Consider the following 27,488-nt stretch of genomic DNA (forward strand, 5'->3'; position numbering starts at 1 on the left):
CGCCTAAGAATGAGGAATTTCATTCATAAATTGTCGTGATTAGAAAGCCGCGTTTGCAGCCAATTAGTCTCCAATAAAATTCCAAAATATTTATTATTTCGTTTGCTGTTATAGAAAGATGAGAGAGAGCATTATCTTAATTTATTTATACATTTAAGCCCCATCATATCTAGGCCGTAAACCCAAAATAAATAGCACGATTAACCCTTTATGCGTCGGATGCGTGTAGGCTGTATTTACTTAGAGTCTACATTGTGGAGGCAAATATAAAAAATTCCTCATGTGGTATGGCGTTAGGTGTCGGCTGACTTTTCAGGGGTTGGTTGACACTTCTATGCTAACAGTAATGAATGTGCTCCTACTTCAAATAAAAAACATTCCAGAGATGGTTGTAGTCTTGTGTTTACCGAAATTATTTAATGAAAGGGATTGCGGTTTACCTTAGCTTCTCTTCTTGGGAAGGAAATTGTAAATTCGTAATTAGTAAAGTCGTCAACACCCAAGTCAACAAATAAATAAATTTAATTTAAAGCCGAGAAAAGGAAACGAGCGAGGACAAAACCTCATAGGTAATTAACTAATCACACAAATGGGGAAAAATCGGTCAGTATTGACCGGCAAATATTTGGTTTAGAAATTTGCCAAGAGTTTGAATAATGCGCCAAGTGGATTTGACGTGGCTCAAACTCGCCGCTCATGTATTATGAATGAACGTGTTGAGTGGTGGGAGAAGCGCGGTGGGGGTTAATGAATGAAGAATATCACGTATCACGTATGCATATTGTGTAGAGACAAGAGGAAGAAATTGCGATTTGTCTCCAGATGCATTTTTTTTTCATTTCCTCACCCACACTTTTAATAAAAATCCGTGTCAGTCTCACTCCACCCCTGATAAATTCTTTGTAACACCCCAGGGATGACTTTCAGTTTGGAGCAACAGGTAGAATGGGATTTTATTGAACGTTCGATCAAAGACCAAGGCCGCCGAAAAAATTTTGTAATAATAGTGGCGATGGTAAAAAAGACAAGTGCGGTAGGTCGATGATAGATATTTTCGCATAGTATTTCTCACCCATTAAAAACAATTACATTCCGCTGTAATGGGCGCAATATGAGGAGTTAAGTGAGGTCGAGTCGTTTGCTGGGACACTCTTGTTAGTCAATATAATCAAATTAATTGATACAATGTCGTAATACTTAATTATAGAACAATCGGACCCGCGTCCCAGAGGATATGTTAAAAAATTATTCATTGCTATTGCGTCTTTAATTTTTAAAGAGACAGGAAAGCATTCAAAGTAAATACAGTGTTAACGAACTTTTGATTATCGCTCCAGTGGCAAAACTAACAATCCGTTACAGAGATATCCTCAATTAAAAGAAAATTTCGTCTAATAATTTTAAGGTTGTTGAAATAAATATTTATACTTTTGTGGGTGATAAATTATTTTAAGTAACTAGATTATGTCATATTCTAGCACACATTCTTAATTAAAATCGCATTTTAAGATAGAAATTAAAAAAAAAAACTCGTTTTCAAAAAAACCCAAAATTATCAAGAAATTAAGAGAAATTGTCACTTCTCTAGCACTATTTTGTAATAATTTGTTTTCTAATAAAGATTTGTATAAAAAACTGCTGTTTGCTTACAAAAATTATAACAATGTCAGTCCCAATATTTTGACCATTATATTTTTAACATTTGCGAGTATTTCTTTTCAAAAAAGGCACAAAACGTGACATATTATTGAGTTTGTTAGTTTAGGTATACAGGCTGATTTTTGTAAGACCTACATTAGAAACTTTGTAACTTCTAATATAACTACGGCTTTGATTTTTTTTTAATTTAACTAAATTATCAAAATAGCAGAACTTTCAAAACAAGAAATTGGCGCCAACTTTGAAATTTTAAATGGTAACCACTTATATTGCACTTTTGAATTCGTCTTCTCAAACTAAGTAAAACGCACAAGTTGTTGCTATTTATTTGTCATAGTTTTTAACATAATGTTTTTTTGTCAAAATTTTTATTTACATTTAAAAAATCACAGCTTTTGAACCCTTTGCTATAAATAATTTTTTTTTGCATTTGATAACTGAATATTTTAAGGATATTTTAAGGTAATTTAAGATTATTGACCATCAAATATTAAGACTAATATGATTTTTTTAATTGTTATGATAACCAAGTTTTTTCAAATAGCATAATCTCATTTTCTCTGTGGCAACCGAAAGAACATTAATTTTTATGAGAACTTTTTATCAACATGTCCTACACATATCTTTTTTAGTTTTTGAAATAATTACGAAAAACGGGTTTTAACTCTTTATTACCATCTTTAATCGATTAGGCTTTGGAAACTGGTTAATAATTGTAAAATTTTGCCATTTTAATTTGTTTTTAGATGTTACATTATCGAATAAAGAGTAAAACAGTAAAAGTTCAGCCATTTTAAAAATTATTTAAATATAAGTTAAAAAATTAAGTTAAATTAAGAATGGTCGATTTTAGTCGTGTACAAAATTTTAAAGCCGTACCTGCATTAGAAGTTGAAAAGTTTTTAATTTAAGCTTGTATAGGTATTTAAAAACTCAATGCTTATATCTAACTACTACTTTTACCTTATTTATTTGAATCGTTGATGACATTAGTAGGATGTATCAAATTATGAAAAATACATCGTGGGTGTTGAATACATCAATAAGCTATTGTGGAAGTTAAAAAGACCTGAAAGGTCTGAATTTAAATTTTATCTACGGTTATAAATAATATCGATGAGAAACTATATTATTTGTTATGCAGATTTTTTGAGTATTCGCTTTTTTATGTCAGGATTATAAAGCCAACATTAAAAATTGTTCAGTTTTGACATAACCCTTAATAAAAAAGTTACAACGAAAAACACAATGCATTAATTCATTTAAATTAAAAATAACATTTCAACATTTTCTGTTTCTTGATTTTTAGAATGCTTACATCAACATTTCGTTACCTCCTTGAAAGCAAAATTGGTATATCTTAAAAAAAAACACACTTTTTATTACAAATATGTAGGTATGTATCTTCTGAGTTTATTTTTTCTTTCATTCGCAATTCAAATTACGAGTATGTATAATACGAATAAAATTATTCGACTGCAAAGTCAATTTTGAAAACTTTGAAAAAGCCCGGAAAATAGTGATTCTCCTCTTAAAGGGAAATAAAGTGCCCGTTTTTTACTAATAGTTGGTGCTTTCTTCCTTCGGGAATAATAGTTATTTATGTATTAAGGGCATAATAAGGAGGCATGAGGAAATGTTTAAAGCCCGAGGAACGACAATAATGCCCGTGGTACATACATACAACGTTTGAATCTATTTTAAAATTTCTAAAAGATTCCAACAAATATTTAGAATTCCTTAAAGAAAATCAACTAAAATTTGTGTCCATGCAAATTTTAGTGTTGTGTAGAAAGTTACCTATTTTGATGTTGTTAATGTCACTGCGTTTATTTAAAAAAAATCATTTTTGAAATAAACGTTTCTGAAGCAGAAAGCGTTTATTCAGAAGAAATTTACAAGAATGTGAAACTGCTTAGGGAAAGCATAAATCAAAGGATTTGTATGTGGAAAAATATGACAAGTTTTGATAATGAAACCAATCGTTGCTTGGCATATTTTTGACTGATCTGTGTAATAAAAACCAATTTATGCCCTCAATGCCCTCATTTGGGGGCGTATAAAAATGATTATTCACTAAAATAGAATAAAACACCTATTTTTATTCTTAATGTAATCTGGAATTGAATGTTGAGTGTTTTTGATATAAACAAACTCCTTGAATAAACTTAAAATTATTTTCTTGAGTTATTATTGATTTAGTCTATTGGGAGAAATGTCTTGTATGTATCTCTGGAATAATCATTGTTAATCCCTGTAAAATCTCTATAGAATGAAAATGCCCTTGACTTCCTTCTGTCACTTCTGATATAATCTACATTCTCGGGATTAAAATAATTATTTATTTCCTTGATACATAAATAACTATTCCCTACAAGCGGGAATGAAGTGAATCTTTATTCTTTCGTTTTTCATTAAAAATCTGGTAATGAAAATAAAATTGATCAAATACCGATTTTAAAATAAACTGCAATTGAATAAATGGAATATTTTGTGTTTTTGACACATAACAACCAACAAACTCCTTGATAACCGTCCGCCAACTTCATTAAGGTATCATCGTATTATTTGACAAAATTATCATTTTCTTCTACGAGTATTATTAATTTCACAGGGAAATAAATCGTTAATTCACAATTCTCAAGATTAAAAAATACCAGTTGAATAAAAAGTATGGAACCAAACGTTTTTTGCTTAAACTATTTATTTTTTGATAAAACTAATTGATGAGTGATACTATAAAAATGTGATATTTTAACAAGAATAAAAATTTTCAAAATTTCCTTTTGTTTTTGAGTTCGACAAAAAAATATTTTTTTAAATGGCAACCCACTATAAAATCATTTTTCTCATAAAAGCTATACTCTAAGGATTAGAATAATATGGTTTATATTTAATTTTTTCAAAAAATTTTTTTCACATAAATTGCAATTTTGACAAAAAAAAATCGCATAACTCAAAAACAAAACAAAATTTCGTTCTGAAAATACGATCACGTTTTTATATTATTTTAATTTATATTAATTATTATTTTCTGGAGGCAAATGATTAAAAATAAAACCGCTTGGTTCCATACTTTATATTCACCCTGTATGTTTGTAAGTAGGTACTTATTAGTTACATATTTATTCCCTTGATACATAAATAACTATTTCAGTCCAGGCTGTGTAAACTCGAAAAATTACCAAATTTCAACAATTTTTGTAAAATAAGGTTTACAAAATTAGATTAAGACTTCAAAAGATACTCAAATGTGTTTAAATGATGTAATTTGATTTACATAAAACCAACAAATTTTAATTTTTTTTTGTTTTTTACGAGGTTTGTATCCAATTCATTTTCATAATTTGTACTTATGTTATTGGGAGTAAAACTATTTGAAAAATAATTAAACTTAATAATTTAAGTGACAGTGACACTTTTCTAATAAGCCGGTCTACTTGTATTAAGCATATTATTTATTTAAATTAAAAAAATAACTTTTAAAGTAAAGTTTTTAACATATTTATCTTACGGAATTATCTTTCATTATAAATTATATAAAGCCCGAATTTTTCCCAGTAATTGGACATCCGAAAATGTGTTTTCATATATTATTCTTCTTCAGGCTGAAAAAGCCACAAGGCCAAATTCAATTTGCTTATCTCAAATAGATCTCCTAATGCCCGCTTCTAATCTCGCACCGAGTCTAATTACTGTCTGAATCAAATAATTATTAATTAACTAGCAGACCGGTCTGCTACAACTCTTCTTCCAACACCCACGTCGCTCTAAACGCACCTTTAGTATTGCTTTTGGAAGAATCCGAAGCCTGCTGATTGGCATGTAATTGGACTTCTAGGAACAATATGAGCTTGGTATGTGGTTGCATGTAGGTGTGCATATTGCGCAGATAGGAGTTAACGTACCTTACGCAGGTACTTGGAGGACCACCACACAGCGAAGTGGACCATCAACATTGTTTATTTTGTTGTGGCTATACCGCATACTGTCACGTTTTGTCGGTAACTATACATCCGAGCTGCGAGTCTATAAGGCAAAAACTCGCCGACCATATAAGACTCTGAAGCTTATAAATCGCACCAATATGGTTTATAATTGTTACACGAGTGGACAAGATAATTGATCCAATTTTTTACCGACAAAGAACGACCTTATTGGAAAATCCCTTCAACGCCCCCCATTTACATACCAATTAACTCGGAAGAAATAGACAAGCTTTCCCGCCTCATGACTAACGATGGAATTTATACCATTCAACAAATTTATTACATAATTTTTCAAAGAAAATTTAACGGCTATTGGTTGGTTTTACTACTCCGAGAACCGGATAAATCATTCTAAGTAGTCTAAAATGTGTAATGTTCTAACTCAGATTATTATGTCTAGTTTTCTTGGTTATTTTCCTATGTTCTATGCATTTTTTTTTAACAAAAACCCGTATTTCTACCAAAATATCAAAAACAACATTGAATTTGACTTTTTAACCCTAAGTTCTAACTCAGATTTTCCCAAATCATCAATTTCTTTAGAAAAATGAGTCGATTTTCAAGTTTTAGTCGTTGAAGTTTGTTGAGTTTGAAAAACAGCCCATTGAGGTATGTTCAAAAACACAAAAAATAGGGAAAATGACCTATTTTTAAGCCCATTTTACCTATTGAAACAGCATTTTTTTATGGAGATTACCCTATTTTTTATGGCTTTTTTAAAAATGTGAGCCAGACTTTTTTGCCAAAAATAAGGAAAACCAACCATTTTTTATGATTTCTTAAAAATGTGATCCAGACTAACGACTGAATCTGTGGTTTTTATTGAAAAAAATGCATAGAACATAGGAAAATGACTAAGAAAACTAGGCATAATAATCTGAGTTTGAACATTACACATACAGGTGCGCCAGAACTCGCGCCCCAGAGAAAATTTTCAAGTAAGGTAAGATACCAGGAAAAAAAAAAGGAAGGAAATGTTTAAAAAATTCTCTGTCAAAAAAATTTTGACATTTATTTTTTGGCATTTGATATTTTTTATGTCTATTTAATGATACTGATAATTTTGTAAATGTTTTCTTACAATTGTTTAGTAAAGGTACAAAAATTTTACCAATACAAGACACAAATAACATTAAACAGAGTTACAATTTAGGAACCAGCTTCCTTGTTTCCTTTTTAAATAGCCTATAGCAAAAAAACTTGAAAAATTGTTTTTCCAACAGAAATAAATAGAGTCAAACTTCAAAATTTAAACCCTCATAACTTCTAAATTTTTATAGATAAAATTGTTTTAACATTTTTTCCATGTTCCTGGTACCTAACCTTATAACGCATTTTTCTCTGGGGTGCGAGTTCTGGCGCACTCTGTATAAGACTACTAAAGAAAACCATCGATGTCAGAGGAAAAAGAAAGATACATAATTCAAAATGATACCAATTTCTTTTGATTTGAAATAAGTTAAATCAATGTTGTTTTAAAAATTATCTGGAACATCTTGTTTTTGTGATATTGTTTGTTCTCCACGAAATAATTTTTTTACAACTCAAATTCAAATTTGCAATTGAATTGTAGATAATATTCTCCTTTAAATTTAGGGATATAAACTTTTTCAAGTAACAAAAAACAGAGCTCTTCTAGATTTGGTTTATAGTGTTCAGGTACCAGGGGATAGTCTTTTAAATTTTTTATTCAATTCTTTTGGAATTTCTAAATCAACTATAAATGTATATCCATGTTTACCATGATATTTCAATTTTAAAATTTCTTCAATATTGAAATCATTTTCATTTTTTTATATTTAAAACCACGAAAAAGGAAGTGGTTCGCTTAAGGCCATTCCGTACAAATTATTACAATCCAGGTACATTATATAACTCAAATGTTTCTTACTGTTATATATTCCTTTACGTTCTGCTTCTTCTTTTGATGGTTTAACTGTTTTACCCAATTTTTCAACATAAAAGTAAGAATTATTTGCTAACGCATATCTATGTGGAATCATCGATTGTCCTCGTCGAATTCCAAATTCATATATTTCATATAATTTTTGTTCTGTTATTAATTCTAATTTTTGACCAGTAATTTTTAAAGGCGAATCTGCCAAGTGGGGGGCAGATATATAATAAACTGGATCTAATCGATAATTTTTAAAACACATTTTTTTAATGTAGATCCACACGTCTTGTAAGAGAACTTTATCTATTTTTAAATATAGATTATGATAATCAATAAATTTTTCAAATTTAAAATGTTTATATACCTTTTTATTTAGCGAACAGATATTCAGATATGCTTATTCCCTTTCCATTTAAATTTGAATACCAATATTTGAAATCTGGTAAGTAACTTGCAAACATTTTTTTGTACGAGTCTACCCATTTATATGGATATGCCCATAAAAATGCATAGGAAAATGACCAAGAAAACTAGACATAATAATCTGAGTTAGAACATTACACATATTAGACTACTATTCTAAATTGTGCATTCTTTGTTTGTTATAAATAAATTTGACCTTTGTAAATCCCCCGGAAAAAATAGTGTAAAAATACTAATATGAATGAACCTATTGGAAAACGATGTCACGTAATCTTATCATTCCTTCTGATTGCACAGGAAGTTGTATCAGGTTTATCTTCCAGTGGTATTTCTTCGTTATTTCCACACTTTATTACAATTCTACTTTTGTAGGTCATTAAAGCGACGAGTAGTAGGAAAAACATAAAAAATTATTCCATCCTCATATGAAAATTAATCATAGTTTTAAAACTAATTGCTGGAATCACTATTGCGTGAAGTTTTTTAAATTTTAAATGACTGTTAAAAACAACCTTATTCATTATTTATTTACAACAACAGTTACGACCATTAAGCAACGAAAATGATAAACACATCCGCTACCTTACATGAACTTGACCAACATCTACGACAATTTTTATCAATCCCCTAACTAAATTTTTTCTATGAGTAACAAAATTAGTCAGTTGTTGTTAACTTTTGATAAAAAAATAAATTAACAATGCCTCCCTATTTGCAGAACGTATGATTATGTTATCAGCTGACTTTCAATTTTTCTAAGAATAGGCGCCTCACTGCATGTTTTTAAAGCGATTTGATTCGGGCAGTTTTATCTTTTGCGTAATATTTGGGTTACCTCCAAACAAACCTAACTGGAGCCTTCGCAGATTTTTTTAGTCTATATAATTGCACTAGAGACTAGATATGCTATTTTGCAAACTGCTGACGTCAGAAGGAAGAATAATCAGCACAGTGAGATTATTTTACAAACATTTTAATTAATTAGAGAAAGTATTCACTCCAGTTTCCTTGTATTACTATCAAATAAAAGTATTTCTAGACATAAGTCACTAAAATTTAAACTTTTAACTTTATTTTTTGAATTTATAGATAAAAAACGTAATAACAAAACTAAAGTACCAAAGAAATAAACATTGTAAGCCAAATTACAACTCTTCTCATATTTGTTTTATAATTATGTAACTTTTTTCACGAAAATACATACATACAGGGTGTGTCAAAACTAGCGGCCCAGAGAAAAATTTTAAGTAAGATAAGATAGGTACTAAAATATTTTCTGTCAAAAAATTTTGACATTTATATTTGACATTTCACATTATTTGTATCTATTATGATCTTGTATATGTTTTTTTTTTAATTATTTAGTAAAAGTACAAAACTTTTGCCAATAAGTGCCGCAAATAGCATTAAACTGAGTTATAATTTAGGATACAGACGGCTTCCTTGTTTCCTCTTCTAATAGCTTGTAGCAAAAGAAATTCTAACAGAAACAAATAGAGTCAAAGTGCAAAATTTAAACTCTTATAACTTCAAATATTTAGCTAGTTTTTTTTTAAACATATTTTCCATGTTTCTTGTATCTTACCTTTCATGGCATTTTTCACTGGGGGGCAAAGTCTGGCGCAGCCTGTTTATCATATAATATGTGTTCTAATCGAGATTAGAAATAATGGTGACTGTTCAATTTACCTCTCGTTTTTTCAAATATTAACCAATAAAATAACAATACTTTCGCATCTTAGCAACAACAAATTCAAGCGAATATTCCACGAGTGGTTGCAGTGAATATTTTAAATTAACTTGATTTTTTATCGATTGCTATGAAAATGAAATCATGTGTAACGCAAATTTGACATTTGATTCATTGAATACTCTATTGATTACAGTGGCGTACTGAGTAAGGTTCCGTGGGTTCCGCGGATACGGGCCCGGGTTCCAAAGAGGCCAGCGCGGGCCCTTTCCATTGTCCAGTTACAAATTACTGAAATGTTTTATAAATTTTTGAAAATTACTATCACATTGCCATTTTGAAAAAAAATCGCAAAACTCAAAAGCAAAACAAAATTTCGTTATCAAAACAAATCACTAATTTGTAAAAGTATTAATTATTATTTTCTAAAAATGATTTAAAAAACCGCTTGGTTCATTACTTTTTATTTTCCTTGTATAACATTAAATCTTGCATGATTCATAACGTTTCGAAAGCGGCCATTTTTCTCTTCAGTTACATTTAAATTGTGAACTTTTGTTTAAGTAAACGTATTTGGGTTAAACATAACTTGTTAATAAGTTAAAACACTAAAAAAATTGAAAAATCAAAAAAAAAAGATACTAATTTTACTATTTACATTTTATAACATGTAGTAACCGTTATTTTGACAAGTCACAAATTACTTATTATAAGGAGCGTGATCTAAATTTGAGAAAATACCAAAGCAGAATTTTCTTTTACAAGTTTAAAAAAATTCAAAATTATTTTTATTATTATTTTATTGTTTTATATTTTTTTTATTAATTTTATATTAGCTGTTGAAATTAGATTGTGATGGCTAAAAAATGTTGTCTGCTTAAGCTCCTAGATATAGAAAATGTTATACGGATTGGAGCAGAATTATTCTCCTCCATTTAATGAAGAAAAATTTAGAGCGTTTTATTGATCTATTAGTATTTGACTAAAATTTAAACTTTCATAACCTCAAAATTTTTATAAATATATTTTTTTTAACATTTTTTCCATGTTCCTGCTATCTTACCTTACATGGCAATTTTCTCTGAGGCACGAGTTCTGGCGCAGCCTGTATACAAATTTTTAGACAATATTATCACAACTTTCAATACTTCTAATCTGGGGTTTAGCCGGAACATTCTGCATACACATTGGAATAGACCTATTTATTAATTTCATCATATTCTTTTTAAATTTTAATATTTTTTTATATTATTTTACAAGTTATTATTCTTAAATATTTTTTTTGAATAAATTTATAAAAACAATTAGATTGTGTGGGAAGGGGGCCCGTGCAGCTAAGTAGACGCCACTGGTTGGATACAATTTGTAGTCAAAGATTGTAGAATATTTTTGAATACTCGTGGTATTATAACTGAGTTCCTTAAATACTTGAGAACTAAGCATCACAAGAGAAAATGTTTTCTTTTATCAAATGTAGGAAATGTAGTGAACAGTGTAACAGTGAGTATAAAACTGCAGGAGTGTACACACAGAGAAATATTGTTTAACAGTGAGTAAAATACTCTCGAATTAAATAATTCTTAATCTTCGATATACGCAAGTAAATATATTCTCCAAAATAGAAAATTATTTGCTCAACCTGCATTTCTTGAGTAGAAACATAATTGATTTAATATAAATACTTCCATTGAGTTTTAAATCAAGTAAATACAACATTAAGAGTAAATAACGTTTATTATTGAAGTAAAATCTACTAATTCTTGAAGTAAAAAATAATAATTTCTTCTGAAATATGGAACTTTTTGTTTTCTTGAAATAAAAACTTACGCATTCAATTTATGAAACTGATTTATTTAATTTGAACGCATCCTTATTTGAAGCTAACAATTGTAAAGTTTCATTCAAATAAATATTTTTTTGATTGAAAAATTTAATTTTGTTGGGTAAATAATACAATAATCTTATTACAAAGATAATTTTATTATAAAAATAATGAACATGGCATTCGTACAACTGTTATATAAAATTATGTCAAACTAAAACATTAAAAAACATTCTAAGATTAATAGGAAATCAAAATATGTATTTTTGAAAGCGAAACATACAATTCACCTTTCGGTAGACTACGTAATTTAGTAGGAACGGAACTACACAAATCATTTATAGAAAATGGAATTGCTCTTTGCCCATCAATGCGCTCAACTTATAAGCTGTACGTATAGTGCAAAGAATAATTAATTGTTTTTAAGTGCTTACAAACAAAAATACATCCTTATGAAGCAAATATACTTAATTTGACTCATCTGAAACATTTCTTCAATCCATTCAGTAACAACATCTAAAATATTATACCGTATTAATTTCATACCAGGACAAGCAACTGTATTTACCTTTAAATTTTTGAATGACAGTTCTGTCAAGTCTGCACGATTTTAGCAATAACTTCTCCATTGTACAGTAACTGCAACTTTATTTAACTTAAAAAAACGTCTTGATCTGAGCTGCGTTGGGTCTCACTCTGGTCTATCTGTTCTCGGTTCTCGAGCATAAGCAACAAAGTCAAGGAAACCAATTATTTGGTTCAAGAAAAATTATATTCAGTGCAAGTTTACTAAATATTAGTTTAACTATGTGTGGTTTCAATTGTGAATAATTCTCTATTATGACTGAAGTAAATCTGTTTACTTGAGGTGACGAACCAAATATTTTTAAAGTAAGATAACTTACTTTCTCCGCGTGAACTACCAAACTTTTATTAAATAGAATCTAAAAATATTTCAAACAAGAAAATTTTTCTTAAAGTAAAACAATTCAGTAAAATTATTCGTTGCTTAAGTCAAGAAATAGTTTTAATTTAATACAAATAAAAATAATTGTGGTAAAATAATATAGTTTCAAGTTAAAAATATGACGTTAAGACAATTATTATTCTTAAATTAAGATAATGACTTTTCTGTGTGTAGTAGTAAAAATGTTTGATTTTTTGTAGGTAAATGGCTAAGTTTGGTTCATCAAGAATTTCCATCTCTTTTATTTTTAAATTAAATTGAAATTAAATTTTTCCATTCGCTCGCGCTGCTATTACAAAAATCGCAACTCCTCGTTTTGCCAGCTAACATAATACCTACCTGCTTGTAGCACGAATGGTTGATTTTTATTTTTTGGCGAATCGGCCTCCCAAACGCCAAGCTTTCATTACTGGACTCAATTGAGCAATTTGCTTGGTGATCTCTAAATTCGTAGGGCAGCCAAGCAATTAACAAGCCTCTGTGTAATTAGCATTTTTACCGGACGCGCTTATTCTCTCATAATCCTGCTGACCCTGATAGTACAATAGACCCGAAATTTAATTGCGAGGCCGCGTTCACGACGACGTGCTCGAAATCTCCAGTGATATATCTTGATTTGGATGCCGCTCAAGTGTCTGAACCCAGGAGGACGACTTTGTGGGTTAGTGGCGTGTGCGAGCTGTCCAAATGCCCATTTTACACCTTGGATAGGATTATTCGAAAAATTTTACGCGTTTAATCCGATGAATATCTCCTAAAGCGTACTCAGACATTGTTAGGAAAGCTAAACATTTTTGAATGGAAAAACATCTCTTTTCGATTAAATTGTTAGCCGAACGGAATTCCCTTCGGTTATCACTCCCCGATAAAATTCTCCGGCCGCTGGATATCTAGCTGGCTGAGACGACTGGCAATGGAGTATTTTGGTCGTAAAAGCAAGTATGCAATTCATAAATAAGTTTATGGCGTTTTGTTGAGTTGAACGGATCGTGGCGCAACTTCTATTGTTTCTGCTGTTACGGCCCCACAAGATGGCCACACGCGTTTTTGACGCTCTCACACATGTATATGTATTAATAATAAGAAGAAAACATTTCGACGGTCCCCTCGAGGGATTGCAATTATTGGTGGGTGGACGGATATGTAACACTACCAGACTTAAAGAACGATTCGATAAAAATGGACGATCGAGACTAGTCTGTTTAGCCTTCACACGATCTAATCTCAGACGGCTCATGGGAATTCAAATAGAGTTCTTGGTTTTTAATTGCGCATAACGGAAGTGTTTAACGGATTACTAATCCACAAATTGTAATCTATGAAATATTAAAAGAAAATACAACCAAACAAGGGTAACCAGATCTCTCCCAAACTTGCTTTTATAATAAAAATTATATTGTAAAATTTTACAATTGTTGAAAAACTATTGAAACATATTTGGAAGCTTCCTAGCAGAAAACCTTAAAGTAAAATGTGTACGTATGTATCTTGAATTATTGTCTGAAATTTCCACTTATTAATTAATATTCTCAAAGAATATAATTTACGAAATAAATAGAAATTATTACGTGAGCTTTAATTGCACTGACATGAATGATAAATAAAAATACTCGTATCAAGTAACAATTAATAAGTATTCATCAATAAAACTTTCGTCTTTATGACTTTATATTGATTGATTAGAAAAATTTATTAATATAACATATTCTTCATTGAAATAACTTATTACTTAAACCAAAATTAATAAAATATGTACTTAAAACAAAGCTAGGTATAAACATTCCCCCAAATACATATGAAATATTATCAGATTCTAAAAGAATTGAAAAGAAATCTTAAATCCTATCTCCGTGAAATATTTCATTCGAGAAAAAATTGCCATCAAGTTTCTATTCGTAATATTGTTGACCTGTTTAAAATAGCAATATTTAAAAGATCTCTCTCCTACAATTACAAGTTATACGATTCTTGTCACTTTCAGTAAACAATTTTCGCAAAAAAATAAAAATGCATTATTCGAACTTTTAGTTTTTTACTTTTGCTTTTTGTTATCTTCTTATTGTTTTATTTCCTGTATTTCTTCTTAAGTAGTTTTTCTTAATTTTAGTTAAACTTTATTGCAATTTTTCATTTAACTTTTTCGCTTATTTTTTCATTTTTTATTTATTTACTTATTATTATTTTTAAATGAAAATAAAAAGATAACAATTAAATAATTTGATTTAATCAATATCGTCAATAATATTTGAAATAAAAATTTTATCATAAAGAACTAAATCTTTTTTCTGAAATCGTGTGTAAAATAAAATAGTCTGTAAAGTAGTATTTTTTTCGATTAAAGTATCACTTATTTTAAAAACGTTGATAAATAAGATAGAAAAGTGTGCATGTTTATGTAACGTTAGTTGCATATTTCAGACTTTTATAACTTAAATAATTTGAAAAACACGTATTGTACAGAGTATTTCAGAACTTGCGCCACAAAGGAAAATATTAAAATACAAAAAACATAGAAAAAACGTAAAAACAAATTATAGGAGTTTAAATTTTACACTTTGGGCCTATTTATTTCTGTTAGAAGAGGAAACAAAGAATTGTAACTAAGCGGTTTTTTTTTTTCAATCATTTACCTCTATAAAATAATGATTATTATAAATTAAAGTAATATAAAAAAGGTGATCGTTTTTGAGAACTAAACTTCACGTTGTTTCGAGAGCGATTTTTTTTGTTAAAATTACAATTTGTTTTTTTTAATTTGTAAATAAGTAAACAGTTGTAATCCTTAGATCATACCTTCATGAAAAAAATAGTTTTATAGTGGGTTGCCATTTAATAAAATAAAAAAAATTGTGGAATTGAAAAGCAAAAGAAAATTTCGAAAAATTTTATTCTTGGTTTTATAGTACTTTATCATTCATCAATTACTTTTTCCAAAAAATAAATAGTTTAAAGAAAAAACGTTTGTTTCCATACTATTTATTCACCTAATATGTACAACATAATCGGTAACAATAAATACAGGGTGTCAGAACTCGCGCCTCAGAGGAAAATTTCAAGCAAGATAAGATACCAAGAACATGAAAAAAACGTTTAAAAAATTCTATCTGTCAAAAAATTTTGACATTTGACATTTTCTTATGTCTATTTAATGATACTGATGACCTTGTACGTTTTTTAATAATTATTTAGTAAAGGTACACAAATTTTGACAATGAAAGCCACAAATAACATTAAACAAAGTTACAATTTAGGATACAGCTTCCTTATTTCCTTTTTTGCCTGTAGCAAAAAAAACTTGGAAAATTATTTTTCCAACAGAAAGAAATAGAGTTAAAGTGCAAAATTTAAATTCTCATAACTTTGAAATTTTTTAACATTTTTCTATGTTCTATGCCTTACAAGGCATTTTTCTCCGAGGCGCGAGTTTTAAAACACTCACAATAATGCATTAATGTTATATTGTGATTAAAAAAATTACTTTAATGCTTTGTAATACATTGACAAATAACAATGTCATGAGTGTCAAGCTGTGGTGTCAAGACTCTAAATTAAAGACGCCAAAATTTACAAGTATAAAAAAATTCTTTACAAGTCAAAAACACGAGAAGAAACTACATTTATAAATAAGGTTAATAAGCAATTAAGTGCTTACGTTTTAAAGTAAAGGCCATACATTAATAAAGTAAAAACGAAATGTACTTAATTAAAAGAAAAATAATTTATTTCACGACTTTAAACACTGTGTTGTGGTAGTAGGTACACTTTCTGTGTTGTATTAAAACATTTCTTTCCATTGTAGTTTTTCCTGTGTGTGTTTTGAATTTCGAAGAAAAGCAGAATCCGTTATCTTGATGTAAAAGAAGAGTGAAATAATGGCAACTTCCTGTGGAAAGTGTAGCTGAGTGTTGGTCCCGTGTGCCGTCATTCTTCTTCTAATTGTAGATAAAGTCACGCGAGAATTTCATCTCCAGACGTGTAAACACCGGATTATTTAATTATACAACTTTTTCCCGAGTTTGTATACACTATTTACCCGGCATGGAGGGTGGGAACGAAATAAAATTTATATAATGATGCCATTTTACGACGCCCCTTAAAACATGGGAAAATTTCGACGAAAAATCCCGAAGGGCGTTGTTCGCCGGCGTTTTGACCGCACTGTACTCGTATTCTTGGAAGTCGTTCATTCATAAGAAGCCGACGATGGCGCGACGAAGATGGTGCTTCTTGCAGCCTCCGGAGCGAGAGCGAAACGGAAGATGCTGAAAACATCTCGTGAAGTTCACAGCAATCCAGACAGTTAGTGCTCATCTTTGAGATGGCGCCCAAAAGCCGTCACTTTTGGTATTGTTTGTCGAATCAACCGCCCGAGGCAGCGGAATAATCATATTTCATTTTTCGGAGATTAGAGGGGCCCCGGAACCTTGAACCAGTTCGGCCAAATCACTCACGATGAGGATACTCGCGAGGAAAAAATCGCAGAAGGTTACACAGGCCTAGTTTTAATAACATAGAATTTGTATTCTTGTGAAGATCAAGGCGGTTTATGAGTTTCAGCAAGGTCGACGATTTTGATTTTCATTATCCAAGAGAGGTTTTTTTTCTCAATTAATTAGGTCTAGATTATCGCAAAGGAATGCGGTAATAAAATTATCGCAAGACTATGGTATTTCGCGCTGCTTTAATTTCAGGTTTCAGGTCATCTGAAACAATGATTCGATACCATTTTATGTGCTTTAAACTATATGCTGGTTTTGCGCTTAGGAATTTGTTATCCTTCATCTAACGTGACTTATCTAAAACGCAATAACGTTTTTTAAGAAAAATTGATGTGATGGAAAGTGCAAATAAATGGCAATAATAATACTTCCATTATTCTGATTTTATTGGATTGTATTTCTAAAATCGTACAAAACGATTGATAATGATGTCTGCCACTTTAATTTCTTGGTTACTGCCTACTGTTTTATTACTGCTTACTGAATAAAAATAATAAAGCAATATTTACTACATTTAGTGGTAAATTTAGACCAGGGAGGGTACTGAATTTGAGTATAAACACTAAAAATTAACAGGTATTTATTATTATTGTGAACAGTAAACGGCAAAATTATGAAATAATCATATTTATTAAAACTGAAAATATTTTGTTTTGACAAAAATGCTCGAACAGGCTAATTTTCTTTTTAAAAAATACAAAATTCCTAACTTGATTTAAAATTGTATGTTTGTTTGTTGTTGATATTACATATTTCACTTTTTAGATGATTTTTTTTTCGAAAATTTTATGTAATTAGGTACTATTTAATATTTTGGTGTTATAATTTCGACAATTAAACGTTTTATCGAATTGGCTAAAAAATTAGGGGTTTCCATTTAAAAAATATTACACAAAAATCAAAAAGTGTAAAATTTTAAATCAAGTTGAAAATTGTGTATTTTTTAAAAAGAAAATTGGCCTGTTCGAGCATTTTTGCCAAAACAAAATACTTATTTTTAGTTTTAATAAGATTATTCCATAATTTTGCTGTATATAGGCTGTTAAAAAAAAGATTGTAAAATATTTAAGGAGGTATTAGTATGGACCAAAATAAACAAAAAAGGCGATCATGCAGACTTTGACAACAACAGTCAAATACTTAGTGTTTATTTCACAAAACATTAGCCAACTATGATAAGAAAATGCAACTTTTTGCAAAATAAAAAAGTAGATAACTATGATAAGAAAATGAAACTTTTTGCAAAATAAAAAAGGGGGTAAAAAATAATCACATTCCATATCTCCGAAACCGTTACTTTGCGCACCCATGTTTATTAAGAATTTTTTGTTTATTTTGATCCAAACTATATTATCTCAAGTATTTTACACTTTTTTGACACTCTGTATAGGTATAAATTACTCGTGTATTTATAATTTTTGTTTCTATTTAGTATTTTTGTTTGTGTTAAATACACTATAAACATATACAATAAAATAACAACATCGATTCTCTATTATTCATAAAACAAATACATATTTAGTATATAAAACTTGTTTCTTTTTCTCTTGTCATAAAGAAGTGTTTTTTTTTTGGAGATATCGGATGTGAAAATTTTTAGAATACATACTAGCAGCTTCTATTTTTTGTTTGAACAGACTGTAAGTAAATGTTTCAAAAAACGAATAATTTTTGATACCTATCTCCGAAATCGTTACTTTGCGAACCCATGTTTATTAAGATTTTTTTGTTTGTTTTAGTCCATACTATTACCTCCTGAAATATTTTACAAACTTTTTTTAACACCCTCTATAAATTATGTAGTACATCTCATTGTATTTTGTTGTTTTTTTTTATTTTTATTATAAGTAAATACCACTTTCTAGATTTACAACTCTATTTAGAGTTATTGAATCAAAAACAAAAGTAAATAAACGTCAGATACAGTCACAAAATCAATTGGGTGTTAGAAGATCAGTTATTTGAAACACGACCAGCGAAGCGGAGAGTGCTTCATTAGAACATGCTATTTTTTCTACTTTCAAATATACTTTTAAAATTATTCTGTACAAAACAGAGAATGTTTGATTTATTAGGTAACTTTTTTTTATATATGTACACTTGAGTGCAAAAAAAATGTATTTTGGTCTGTTAATAAATGCCACTTTTTTGACGTTGTCGTTGTCACCATTCACAATTTCATAATTTTTCTATCAAGTTTTTTCATGTTTTTCCACTTTTTTTAACACTGACTATGACACTGCACTGGCAAGACCACCAAATAAGACATTTCTTTTGATAGTTTTCTAACCTTTTTGGGAACAATCTTGTTCATACTATGTAAATCTCTGAAAAATTTGACAATCATGTTTTTGACAATTTGTGTTTTTTTTGCACTCAAGTGTACTTACTACCTGATAGTTTTTACTTTATCAAAACTGTGTCGTACGTTGTTAAAGTTAAGTTTATTGATGCGTGTAAAAAAGATAAATATGTAAATATTAACTATTATTGCATGTTTAAATATGAATATCTTTTTAAAATTTATTTACATTTACCGTTATGTCAATATACGACTTAATTAAGCAGGGCCTTGTCAACATATAAATGAAATGACTAAAAAATACTTTTTTGAAAGACAGAATACACAATAATTTAGTAAAAAAAAATTTACTGATGGAACAAATGAGTACGCAATAAGAAATAGGTGTTTGTTAGACTTTTTTCCATTTGGAGGTTGAAGGTCGTTCCCAATCTGGAGGAACGTCTGTTAAATTTCCATTGGTCTACTTAATTGGAGTAGTTCTTTACAGGTTGCACCTGATTGGTTCGGTGGCGAAAACCTGTGCTCAGTGCCGGTTGATATAGGTTTCAGGTGGTGGGGCCCCATTTCACGCTAAAAATAAACCCATTCGTCGAAAGTGTTGTATAGGCGTTAAAAAAAGCAACATTTATCATCATAGCAGCGCTGCCTAATGACTGTAATAATTCATGAACCCATCTATATTATAAATTTGTCGCCTGCGGAAGGCCCCACGCAGAGGTCTTGCCGGTTTGTTTTTACTCGCACTGAAAGGAAATACCACTGCGAAAACTCGGCGAGTAGTCTGCTTCCGGCCGAACTGGGTCAAAACCACAACAGGTGTCAGTCGGAAAAGCGGCCTTGACGATTAATTAAGTGTTGAAGTGTCTTCGGCGGATTAGAGAATGCTGCCGGATCCATGAACCAGGAGAATGATTAGTGAAATCTGGTAACAGCTGATTGTGTTATCGTCTGCAGAATGCGCGTAGTGGGAGCGCCGTTTCCCACGCCACGAGTCGTGACAAGGACGAAAACTTGTAGAATGTATTCAGCAGGGCGGAGGGTAACAGGTCGGGACAACGGCCAACATGGACTTGGAAGCCCTCCAGCGAGACGCACCGACCGACAATCGGACTTCCTTCTCCGAAATCAAGAACACTTGCAATTTTTTTTATTCAATTCGGAAATACAGATTTGTCAACAAGAGGATTTGAACTTTTAGGAAAATTACGTTTTTCATGTTGTTGGTAACTAACTAAAGAAGAAATTTTGAATGTCTAGGGTTGGTTACCCTTTATTGTTGACGGTTGACGTTTTCTGACAACCTACTGTCAACTATCAATTATACATGCAAGCTGACAAGTGACTTAACCTAAATTTTGACACTAGTTACGATATCAATTTTGTTTGTCACCAGAAACCAACCTACCCGAATTTATGACAACCTATTCACGAATATCCCAAAATCCTAGGCAGTAATTTCAATAAGTACGTACCAACACCAACTCGAATCGTAGGTTTCGAGCCCTGCTCTTGACACTTTTTTCTATTTAACTCGTGAAATTAATTTAATTACACTTTATACTCGTATTCATTGCTGTTACAATTCAGAATTAAAACTATAGGATACCTAAGTTGGAGTTTGATTTTAAAATTCATAACAGCTGGTGAACACGGAATTTTGGACGATTTGTCATTCGACTGTCAAAAATGTAAAACGGGCCTTAGGCAACTAACCTCACTTTCGGTTTTTGTAATTTTTATCCTGATAGTGGAAAAATTACATCAAACCAAAATAATTTATTGAACTATAAAAACACGTACTTGCTGGCATTATTGTTTCGGAAAGTCGACGCCAAAAATAAATTTCAAATGTCAATCATAATGACAGTAAAGCATGGCTTACACTGACATAAATTTGATGTATAAAATAAAAAATATTGTCTACGGGTTTTTAAATTTTGGTAAATTGTCACAATGAATGTTAGATTATTATCTCAAAGTGATAAATATGTATAAGTAATTTTTATAAAAGCGCTCGAAGCGAAGAGATTGCAGAGTCATCATCGCGGATGGCCGCGGCTTGAAAGCCCATTTTGGTCTCATCTTTGAGGAGGCAAAAGGAAGAAAAAGCGCGGCTATCAGCAGATTAAGGGAATCGATTACGACCCTCGACTATTTGTAGTAATAAAATGAAGCAAAAGGTGATAATAAATTATTAGAATACCTCGCGAGCCAATAAAATCTCTTGTAATTCTGTAGTTTATCTAAATAAGGATGCGAGCAGCGCTGTCTGAGATGATGCGGTGTGCGTGCAAAACGCTCTTTGGCTTTGCAATACGATTCCGATCCTGTTTTTGTTGCCTAATGGTCTAATCCCTTGGCATTTAATTTTATGATGCTCCAATGAAAATGTGCCAGTTCTTGTTGAGACATTCCAGGAGGGCTGACTTAATTCAAGGACTCGACAATTAACCACAGCCCCTACTAATTTCGAATATAATTAATTTTAACCATTAACGGGAAACCGGAAAGATTATGCGGGCAATTTTACCCATACGTCTTATTAAACAGTGTCAAGTGACTACGAAAATTTTCAACCTTGAAAATTCGGAATGACGTAATTTCTTCCGAATGTGTGGGTTTCAAACATTTGTTATGTACTTGCCGGCATTTTATTATGCCGCGAAATGTTTATCTTTTCTTCTAAGATTTCAGGATCAGAGACCGAAGTGAAATCTACACTCATCGCCCCACTTTACACATACGTAATTTTTTTATCTCCTTGTGCAAAGATATAGTTTAAACATACTTTATAGATGAACACAAAAACAAACTATTATTAGGAGACGATATTTTTGCCTACTTTCTTCCTCCAGTGTTGGACCTTAATCTTCAGTAGCTCACTTGCCTCGTAGTTTTAAAGCACAAACAAATAAATTACTGACTACTGAGGCCATGGTTAACTTCACGTTTGACAGTTGCTTGTCAGCTAGATTTCTACGTTTAGCATTTTGCTTAAATAATTTTAACTAATTTAAAAGAAAACAAAGATGTCGGAGCGTAAAGTTTTAAATGTAAGTTGTTTTACAAGAAAAATAATATTTGTGTCATTGGTTAACTTTCTAGAAATACTACCCCCCGGACTTCGATCCGTCAAAAATTCCACGCATGAAACTGCCTAAAAATCGTCAATATACTGTACGATTGATGGCACCCTTCAACATGAGATGTAAAACTTGTGGGGAATACATTTACAAAGGCAAAAAATTCAATGCGCGAAAAGAGGATGTTGAGAACGATGATTATCTAGGAATTCGAATATATCGATTTTATATCAAAGTAAGTACAAAAAGACATTCTTTTGAGTCTATAAGAAATAAAACTGCTTAACAAAAACAAACTGTTGTGAAATATTTGTGTTATGGATTTTGAGATTATGCAACACATAATACACTTACGGGTTACGGGTTGTTGCCCAATCAATTTATGTACAAGGTGTTTCACATAATCTTTGTCTACACTACACCCAAAAATACATACCTAATCACAAAACCGTAATATTATTCATTTATTTGAGGGGTTTCATAAACTACAGAACGTCTAAAGAATGTTTAGCAAATCATATTCGTGATTTTAGTAATACACGGTGTTTATTAGGAAACGAAGTTTTCCTATGTTATGAGTGAATGTTTTGAGAAAAGTTTTATAGCAAGAATTTTTTCGAACAGTGCACGAGATGTCTACAAGAGATTTCATTCAAAACGGATCCCAAAAACACCGATTACGAGATAGAAGCTGGTGCAACTCGTAATTTCATGGCATTGAAATTAGCCGAGGAACAAGCTATAAGAGAAGAAGAAGAAGCTAAGGAGGAAGAAGCAAGTAATCCAATGAAGTTGCTTGAAAATCGCACCAAACAGTCTAAAAACGAAATAGAACTTTTGGAGTCTCTTGAAGAATTGAAAGATTTAAATAGAAGACAAGAAACTGTCGATTATGACTCCATGTTACTGGCTTATGATTCGACCATTTCTCAACGTGAACGAGAAGAAAAACTGCAACAGTTGGATGATGAATACGTCAAGTAATTCTGGTCCATTTTCAAATCGCGATTTATTTATTTTATTTATTTTAGGACAATTAAATTTCAGAATTCTCAAAAAAGGAAAGTGGTGGTGGAAGAGGAAATAATTGAAGAGGATGAACCAGAAGTAAAAGTATCAAAATCTGAGACACCAAAAACTGAAATCACATTTAATGAGCCAAGAATCCAGAAAAAAGCCGTTAGTGCAAGAAAGATGTTATCAGGACTCGTGAAACTTAAAAAGGACGAACCAAAAAAAGAGGAAAAGCCTCAAAGTAGCGGCTTGTCACTTTTAGGTGCATACAGCGATAGTGAAAATAGTGAATAAGTTGTAAAAAATAAAGGATTTTTTTTATACATAGCATCTTTTATTATTGTTCCTTGTTATTGTACATTTTTGGGTTTGTTCATTGATGGATGAGAAAGGCCTGATGAATTTAATTTTCGCTCTGAAATACAAAAAAACACTTGTACTAAACCATCACAAATGACAGAATTAAATCCTTCAAACCTTTCTTTAACTAACAATAAAAGGAAACTAGCAAATCATGTCGTCAGTGTCTGAGTAGGTAGGAGTACCAAATTTTCCGTAAAATTCATTAAGTGGGGCCGCTTCGAGATACTGCGAAATGCCACTATACGAATCGGTTATTTTAATATTTGAAAAATCTCGCGGGACATTTTGGAGCGTTTCCTCAATGTCTCTAATGTTTGAAGGTTTTAATTCTTCGGTAGTTTTTTCCGCATTTGACACCGTCAACTTTAACAAATTTATGAAGTCCTCACAAGATTGATCGGCATGTTTTTGCAAAATTTGATACAATTTCCCCCTCAACTCGATTTGTTTTTGAAGCCGATTGCTAATCGGTTTCGCGTCTCTTGCCGTGAACGAATATTTGACGTTGAGATGCTTTTTCCCTGAATTACTCGGAAGTTTCATTTTCTTCAAATTGTCGAGCCGTGCCCGGAGATGATCAACTTTTTTCACAGACATGCCAATCAACGATTCAGACACGTATTGCGGGAATCTAGCACTACGTTTACCCACTTCGCTTTCGACGTATGATGAATTTTCCTTTTCTCCACTGAGAGATGTCATGCAGATCTGGCACCTGTTTCTGTTGTTCCACTTGTCGCCGCCGTATTGCTCCGAAAACGTCTCCAATTCCTTCAACTGCTCCTTCAACTTGTCATAATCCCGATCTTTCAGGACCAATTTCTCGTGGATTTTGTAAATGGTCTTGTTTTTGTACTCGATCTCGTCGTGCGCCTACAATATGAAAAATTATTCTCTTCAACACCAAATTGATGCAATGATACCTCCTGCAACACTTCTCTTAATTTATTCGAGTATTTGATTGCATTGTCTTTCTCCAGTTTGAGTGCAGCCGCCAGTTTTGCATGAGCTTTGAGCGAGCTTTGCATTTTATTAATTTGGTCGTTTTGTTGCTGAATGGTGTTTTGCACTTCCGCGATTTTACGTTTGCATTCCATTAATTCCATCAATTGGCTTTCACTGCTGTACTCGAGGGCCGCCATGGGATCTGCTTTTACACTCAACTGGTCAATTTCTCGCTCTTTTAACTCAAGCTGTTTTTTCAATTCTTCTAATTGATCCTCCAAAATCCGACTTTTCTCCGCCAACTCTTCCTTTTCTTTTTCAAGAAGCACGAATTCTTGGTCTTTGATTTCGAGTTGAGTTTCAAAATTCCGATAGTAATTTTGCTGCTGTTGTTCCGTATCTTTCTGCATTTTCTCCATGTCTTTCAGCCTAAAGAAAAACAATTTGTAACATCAGTCGATGGTCCAAACATCAACAAGGGTTTCAATCACCTGATTCGATGATCTTCTTTGATGTTTGGACAAGGGTTTTAAAAAGAAACAGATTTATATAAAGTGATATATTTACTATACTATTTCAAATCATACACCGACGGCATAATGAGCTCGTTAAGAGCTTTCAACGTAATATTAACTAAACACCTTGTATCGAATTGAGATTGTTTCTCACAAAACTTTTGTTGGAGGAGTACTTCGTTTTTCTTCAGCTCATCTTTTTCTTTCATCCATTGAATTTCTTTCCGCCTCATTTGATCCTGCAATTGCCTGAAACAACTTTATTTTTGCTTTCAACCATCAAAAAACTTACTTAAGTTTGTTGGACACTTCATTGTGCTTCTCTTCGGCTTCTTTGGTACGACTTTCCAACTCGGCGACTTTGCTACGCATACTTCTGCTTTTCATCAAGTTGTCGTTAGCACTTTTTTTTTCTTTCTTCATTTCTTCCTCAAGTTTCTAAACATCGCTATTAATAAAATAAGCAACAATAGGAAAAACTCACATTATTTTTATCATGCAATTCGCTGATGGTCTTCTCGTACGTTGCTTTCTTGTCTTCAAATTTCCGATTTAGTGAGTGAAGATTATCTTCGGCATCTTGTATCGCCTTCTGTTGCTGTCTGATGGTATCCTCCAACTCGGCAATTTTGTTACTCAACTGTTCATTCATACTGCCCATTTTCACGGCTTTTTGCCAGTTGTTGATCAACTCATCGATTTTCTTTTCGTTTTCTTTGATAGCACTTTCGACAGTTTGCTCCATGTCGTCTCTCTCCTTTTTAAGCTCTTCAACTTCTGCCTCGAGTTCTGACGGTTCTATTGCGGATTTTGACGCACTCTCCAACATTTTGACAACTTGATCACGTTTCACGAAACATTTTTTACAAACTTTTACACAAGTCTCCAAAGCATTTTCGATTGAACTTTTCAAATTCATCGCAGTTTCAGCTGCGGGATTTTCACCAGCACCGTCTAATTGATTCTTTGGGTTCACATCGTCCGTCTTCAGAGACACTATTTTAATATCCTCGAGCACCACCTTTTTGCCCAACTCCTCGAGCTGTTTCTTCGTCCTCAAGAGCGATTTATGCATCTCCAAGAGCGGCCTTTGCTTCTCCACAAGTTCGGTGTGGAGTTGTAAAAGTCGCTTCTTGTTGTTCATAAATTGGACTTCCAGAGTGTTCTTGTTGATGATAGGGCCCATGGGTTGGGAATGGCGGTAAGTTCCGGTTTTCGCCGCCGGTTTGTTCATCGTGTTAGACCCGGATTTAAGTCGTAGAGGGATCCCGGAGTTGGATTTTTTTTTGGTCGCGCTTTCTTTTTTTGCAAGGGGGGCTTTGACAGGTCTGGTGGGTTTGTAGGTGGGTGTGCTCTTCGGGGTCGGTTCGACGGGGGGAGGGGAGAGCTCTTTTACGGGGGACTCGCGACGAAAGAGTTCTTTTGTCTGAGGAAATGGAAATGTAGTGTGTGGTTTAATGAAGGTTTAATGGGGTAAGAGACTGATAGGGATGCTCTAATACTTACCGTTTCGTTGAAGCTCTCCTGGCTGCTCCCGCCGACTTCCTGTGCCTCATGTTCAGGCTCTGAAAGGATTAATTACGAGTCGTTTTAGCGGTTTGTTATGATTAAAGCATACAAGTTGGGTTATTAATGAGAGTAATCTGTCTGTAATAGACACAGGAGTGATTAGAGGGAGTTTGCGAAATTTCCGCCTTTCAAAAATCTTTGATTGATTAGAGAGGATAATTTTTCAAGTCTTGGAAATCGGGTTAAAACCGGGATGGAACACGTTAAAATCTTGTCAACTCGAATTAACTCGTAATTATTGCAAACAACGTTAAATTACGGTTAATGGAAATGTGTTGTCCTGAAGTGGAAAAATGTAACAAGGATGGATTGCTTACTTGGGACGACGATTTCCTGATGCAAAGTAGTCATGACTGGTGCAATTTATTGAAAAGGGCCTTTCTCATAATTCGATGTATATTAATTTCCCACAGAGGAATTTTCCCACAACAAAAATTGTTAATGTCACAAAATTTTATAAACAAATGATTTTATAAATAAATAAGTTTGTCAAAAGAGCCGACGTGATTTTCTTCAATTTGAAACTTTACGATGTTTCTAAACTCAATACAAACTTTATACGACAGACGTCGTTGCTTCGAAAAAAACTCCAGGTTTTAGGCAATGCTCAATTTTATTAGTATCGGTTTGAAAGCTTGTCTTACCAAAGGTAGGGATTTTTGCCAAATCAAAGTCGGAGAAATTCCGTTTATGCTCCATAAAAAGTTGTGTTAAAGGATTTATTAGTTACAATACAAGGGAGACACTG

General features: G+C 31.7%; 2 protein-coding genes across 2 annotated transcripts; one reads left to right on the forward strand and one right to left on the reverse strand.

The window, feature by feature from the left end:
- The first annotated feature begins 22,138 nt into the window (after nt 1-22,138).
- Nucleotides 22,139-23,671, forward strand: LOC123005637 (splicing factor YJU2). Its single transcript, XM_044399472.1, has 4 exons — nt 22,139-22,304; nt 22,357-22,569; nt 22,959-23,314; nt 23,366-23,671. The coding sequence occupies exons 1-4, from the start codon at nt 22,281-22,283 to the stop codon at nt 23,640-23,642; spliced, it is 870 nt and encodes a 289-aa protein (XP_044255407.1). The 5' UTR covers nt 22,139-22,280; the 3' UTR covers nt 23,643-23,671.
- LOC123005636 (intracellular protein transport protein USO1-like) lies at nt 23,661-27,221 on the reverse strand. The gene is made up of 7 exons (XM_044399471.1): nt 27,058-27,221; nt 26,678-26,736; nt 25,656-26,597; nt 25,464-25,609; nt 25,298-25,420; nt 24,635-25,085; nt 23,661-24,584 (listed from the first exon to the last, which is right to left on the reverse strand). Exons 1-7 carry the CDS (start codon nt 27,089-27,091, stop codon nt 23,853-23,855), a joined length of 2,487 nt encoding a protein of 828 aa, XP_044255406.1. The 5' UTR covers nt 27,092-27,221; the 3' UTR covers nt 23,661-23,852.
- Nucleotides 27,222-27,488: the final 267 nt, after the last annotated feature.

The sequence above is a fragment of the Tribolium madens genome, unplaced genomic scaffold (genome assembly GCF_015345945.1).
Source record: "Tribolium madens isolate multiple individuals breed KSU strain unplaced genomic scaffold, Tmad_KSU_1.1 Scaffold_20;HRSCAF=117;Tcas5.2_LG4, whole genome shotgun sequence".
Taxonomy (NCBI): domain Eukaryota; kingdom Metazoa; phylum Arthropoda; class Insecta; order Coleoptera; family Tenebrionidae; genus Tribolium; species Tribolium madens.

Coding starts and splice junctions, on each gene's coding strand:
- LOC123005637 (XM_044399472.1), top strand. CDS start 22,281: ATGTCGGAGCGTAAAGTTTTAAAT. Junction 22,570..22,958: donor TATATCGATTTTATATCAAA/GTAAGTACAAAA, acceptor TTTTTCGAACAG/TGCACGAGATGTCTACAAGA. Junction 23,315..23,365: donor TTGGATGATGAATACGTCAA/GTAATTCTGGTC, acceptor TATTTATTTTAG/GACAATTAAATTTCAGAATT.
- LOC123005636 (XM_044399471.1), bottom strand. CDS start 27,091: ATGACTACTTTGCATCAGGAAATCGTCGTCCCAA. Junction 25,421..25,463: donor GAAGTGTCCAACAAACTTAA/GTAAGTTTTTTG, acceptor AAGTTGTTTCAG/GCAATTGCAGGATCAAATGA. Junction 24,585..24,634: donor TAAGAGAAGTGTTGCAGGAG/GTATCATTGCAT, acceptor TTCATATTGTAG/GCGCACGACGAGATCGAGTA.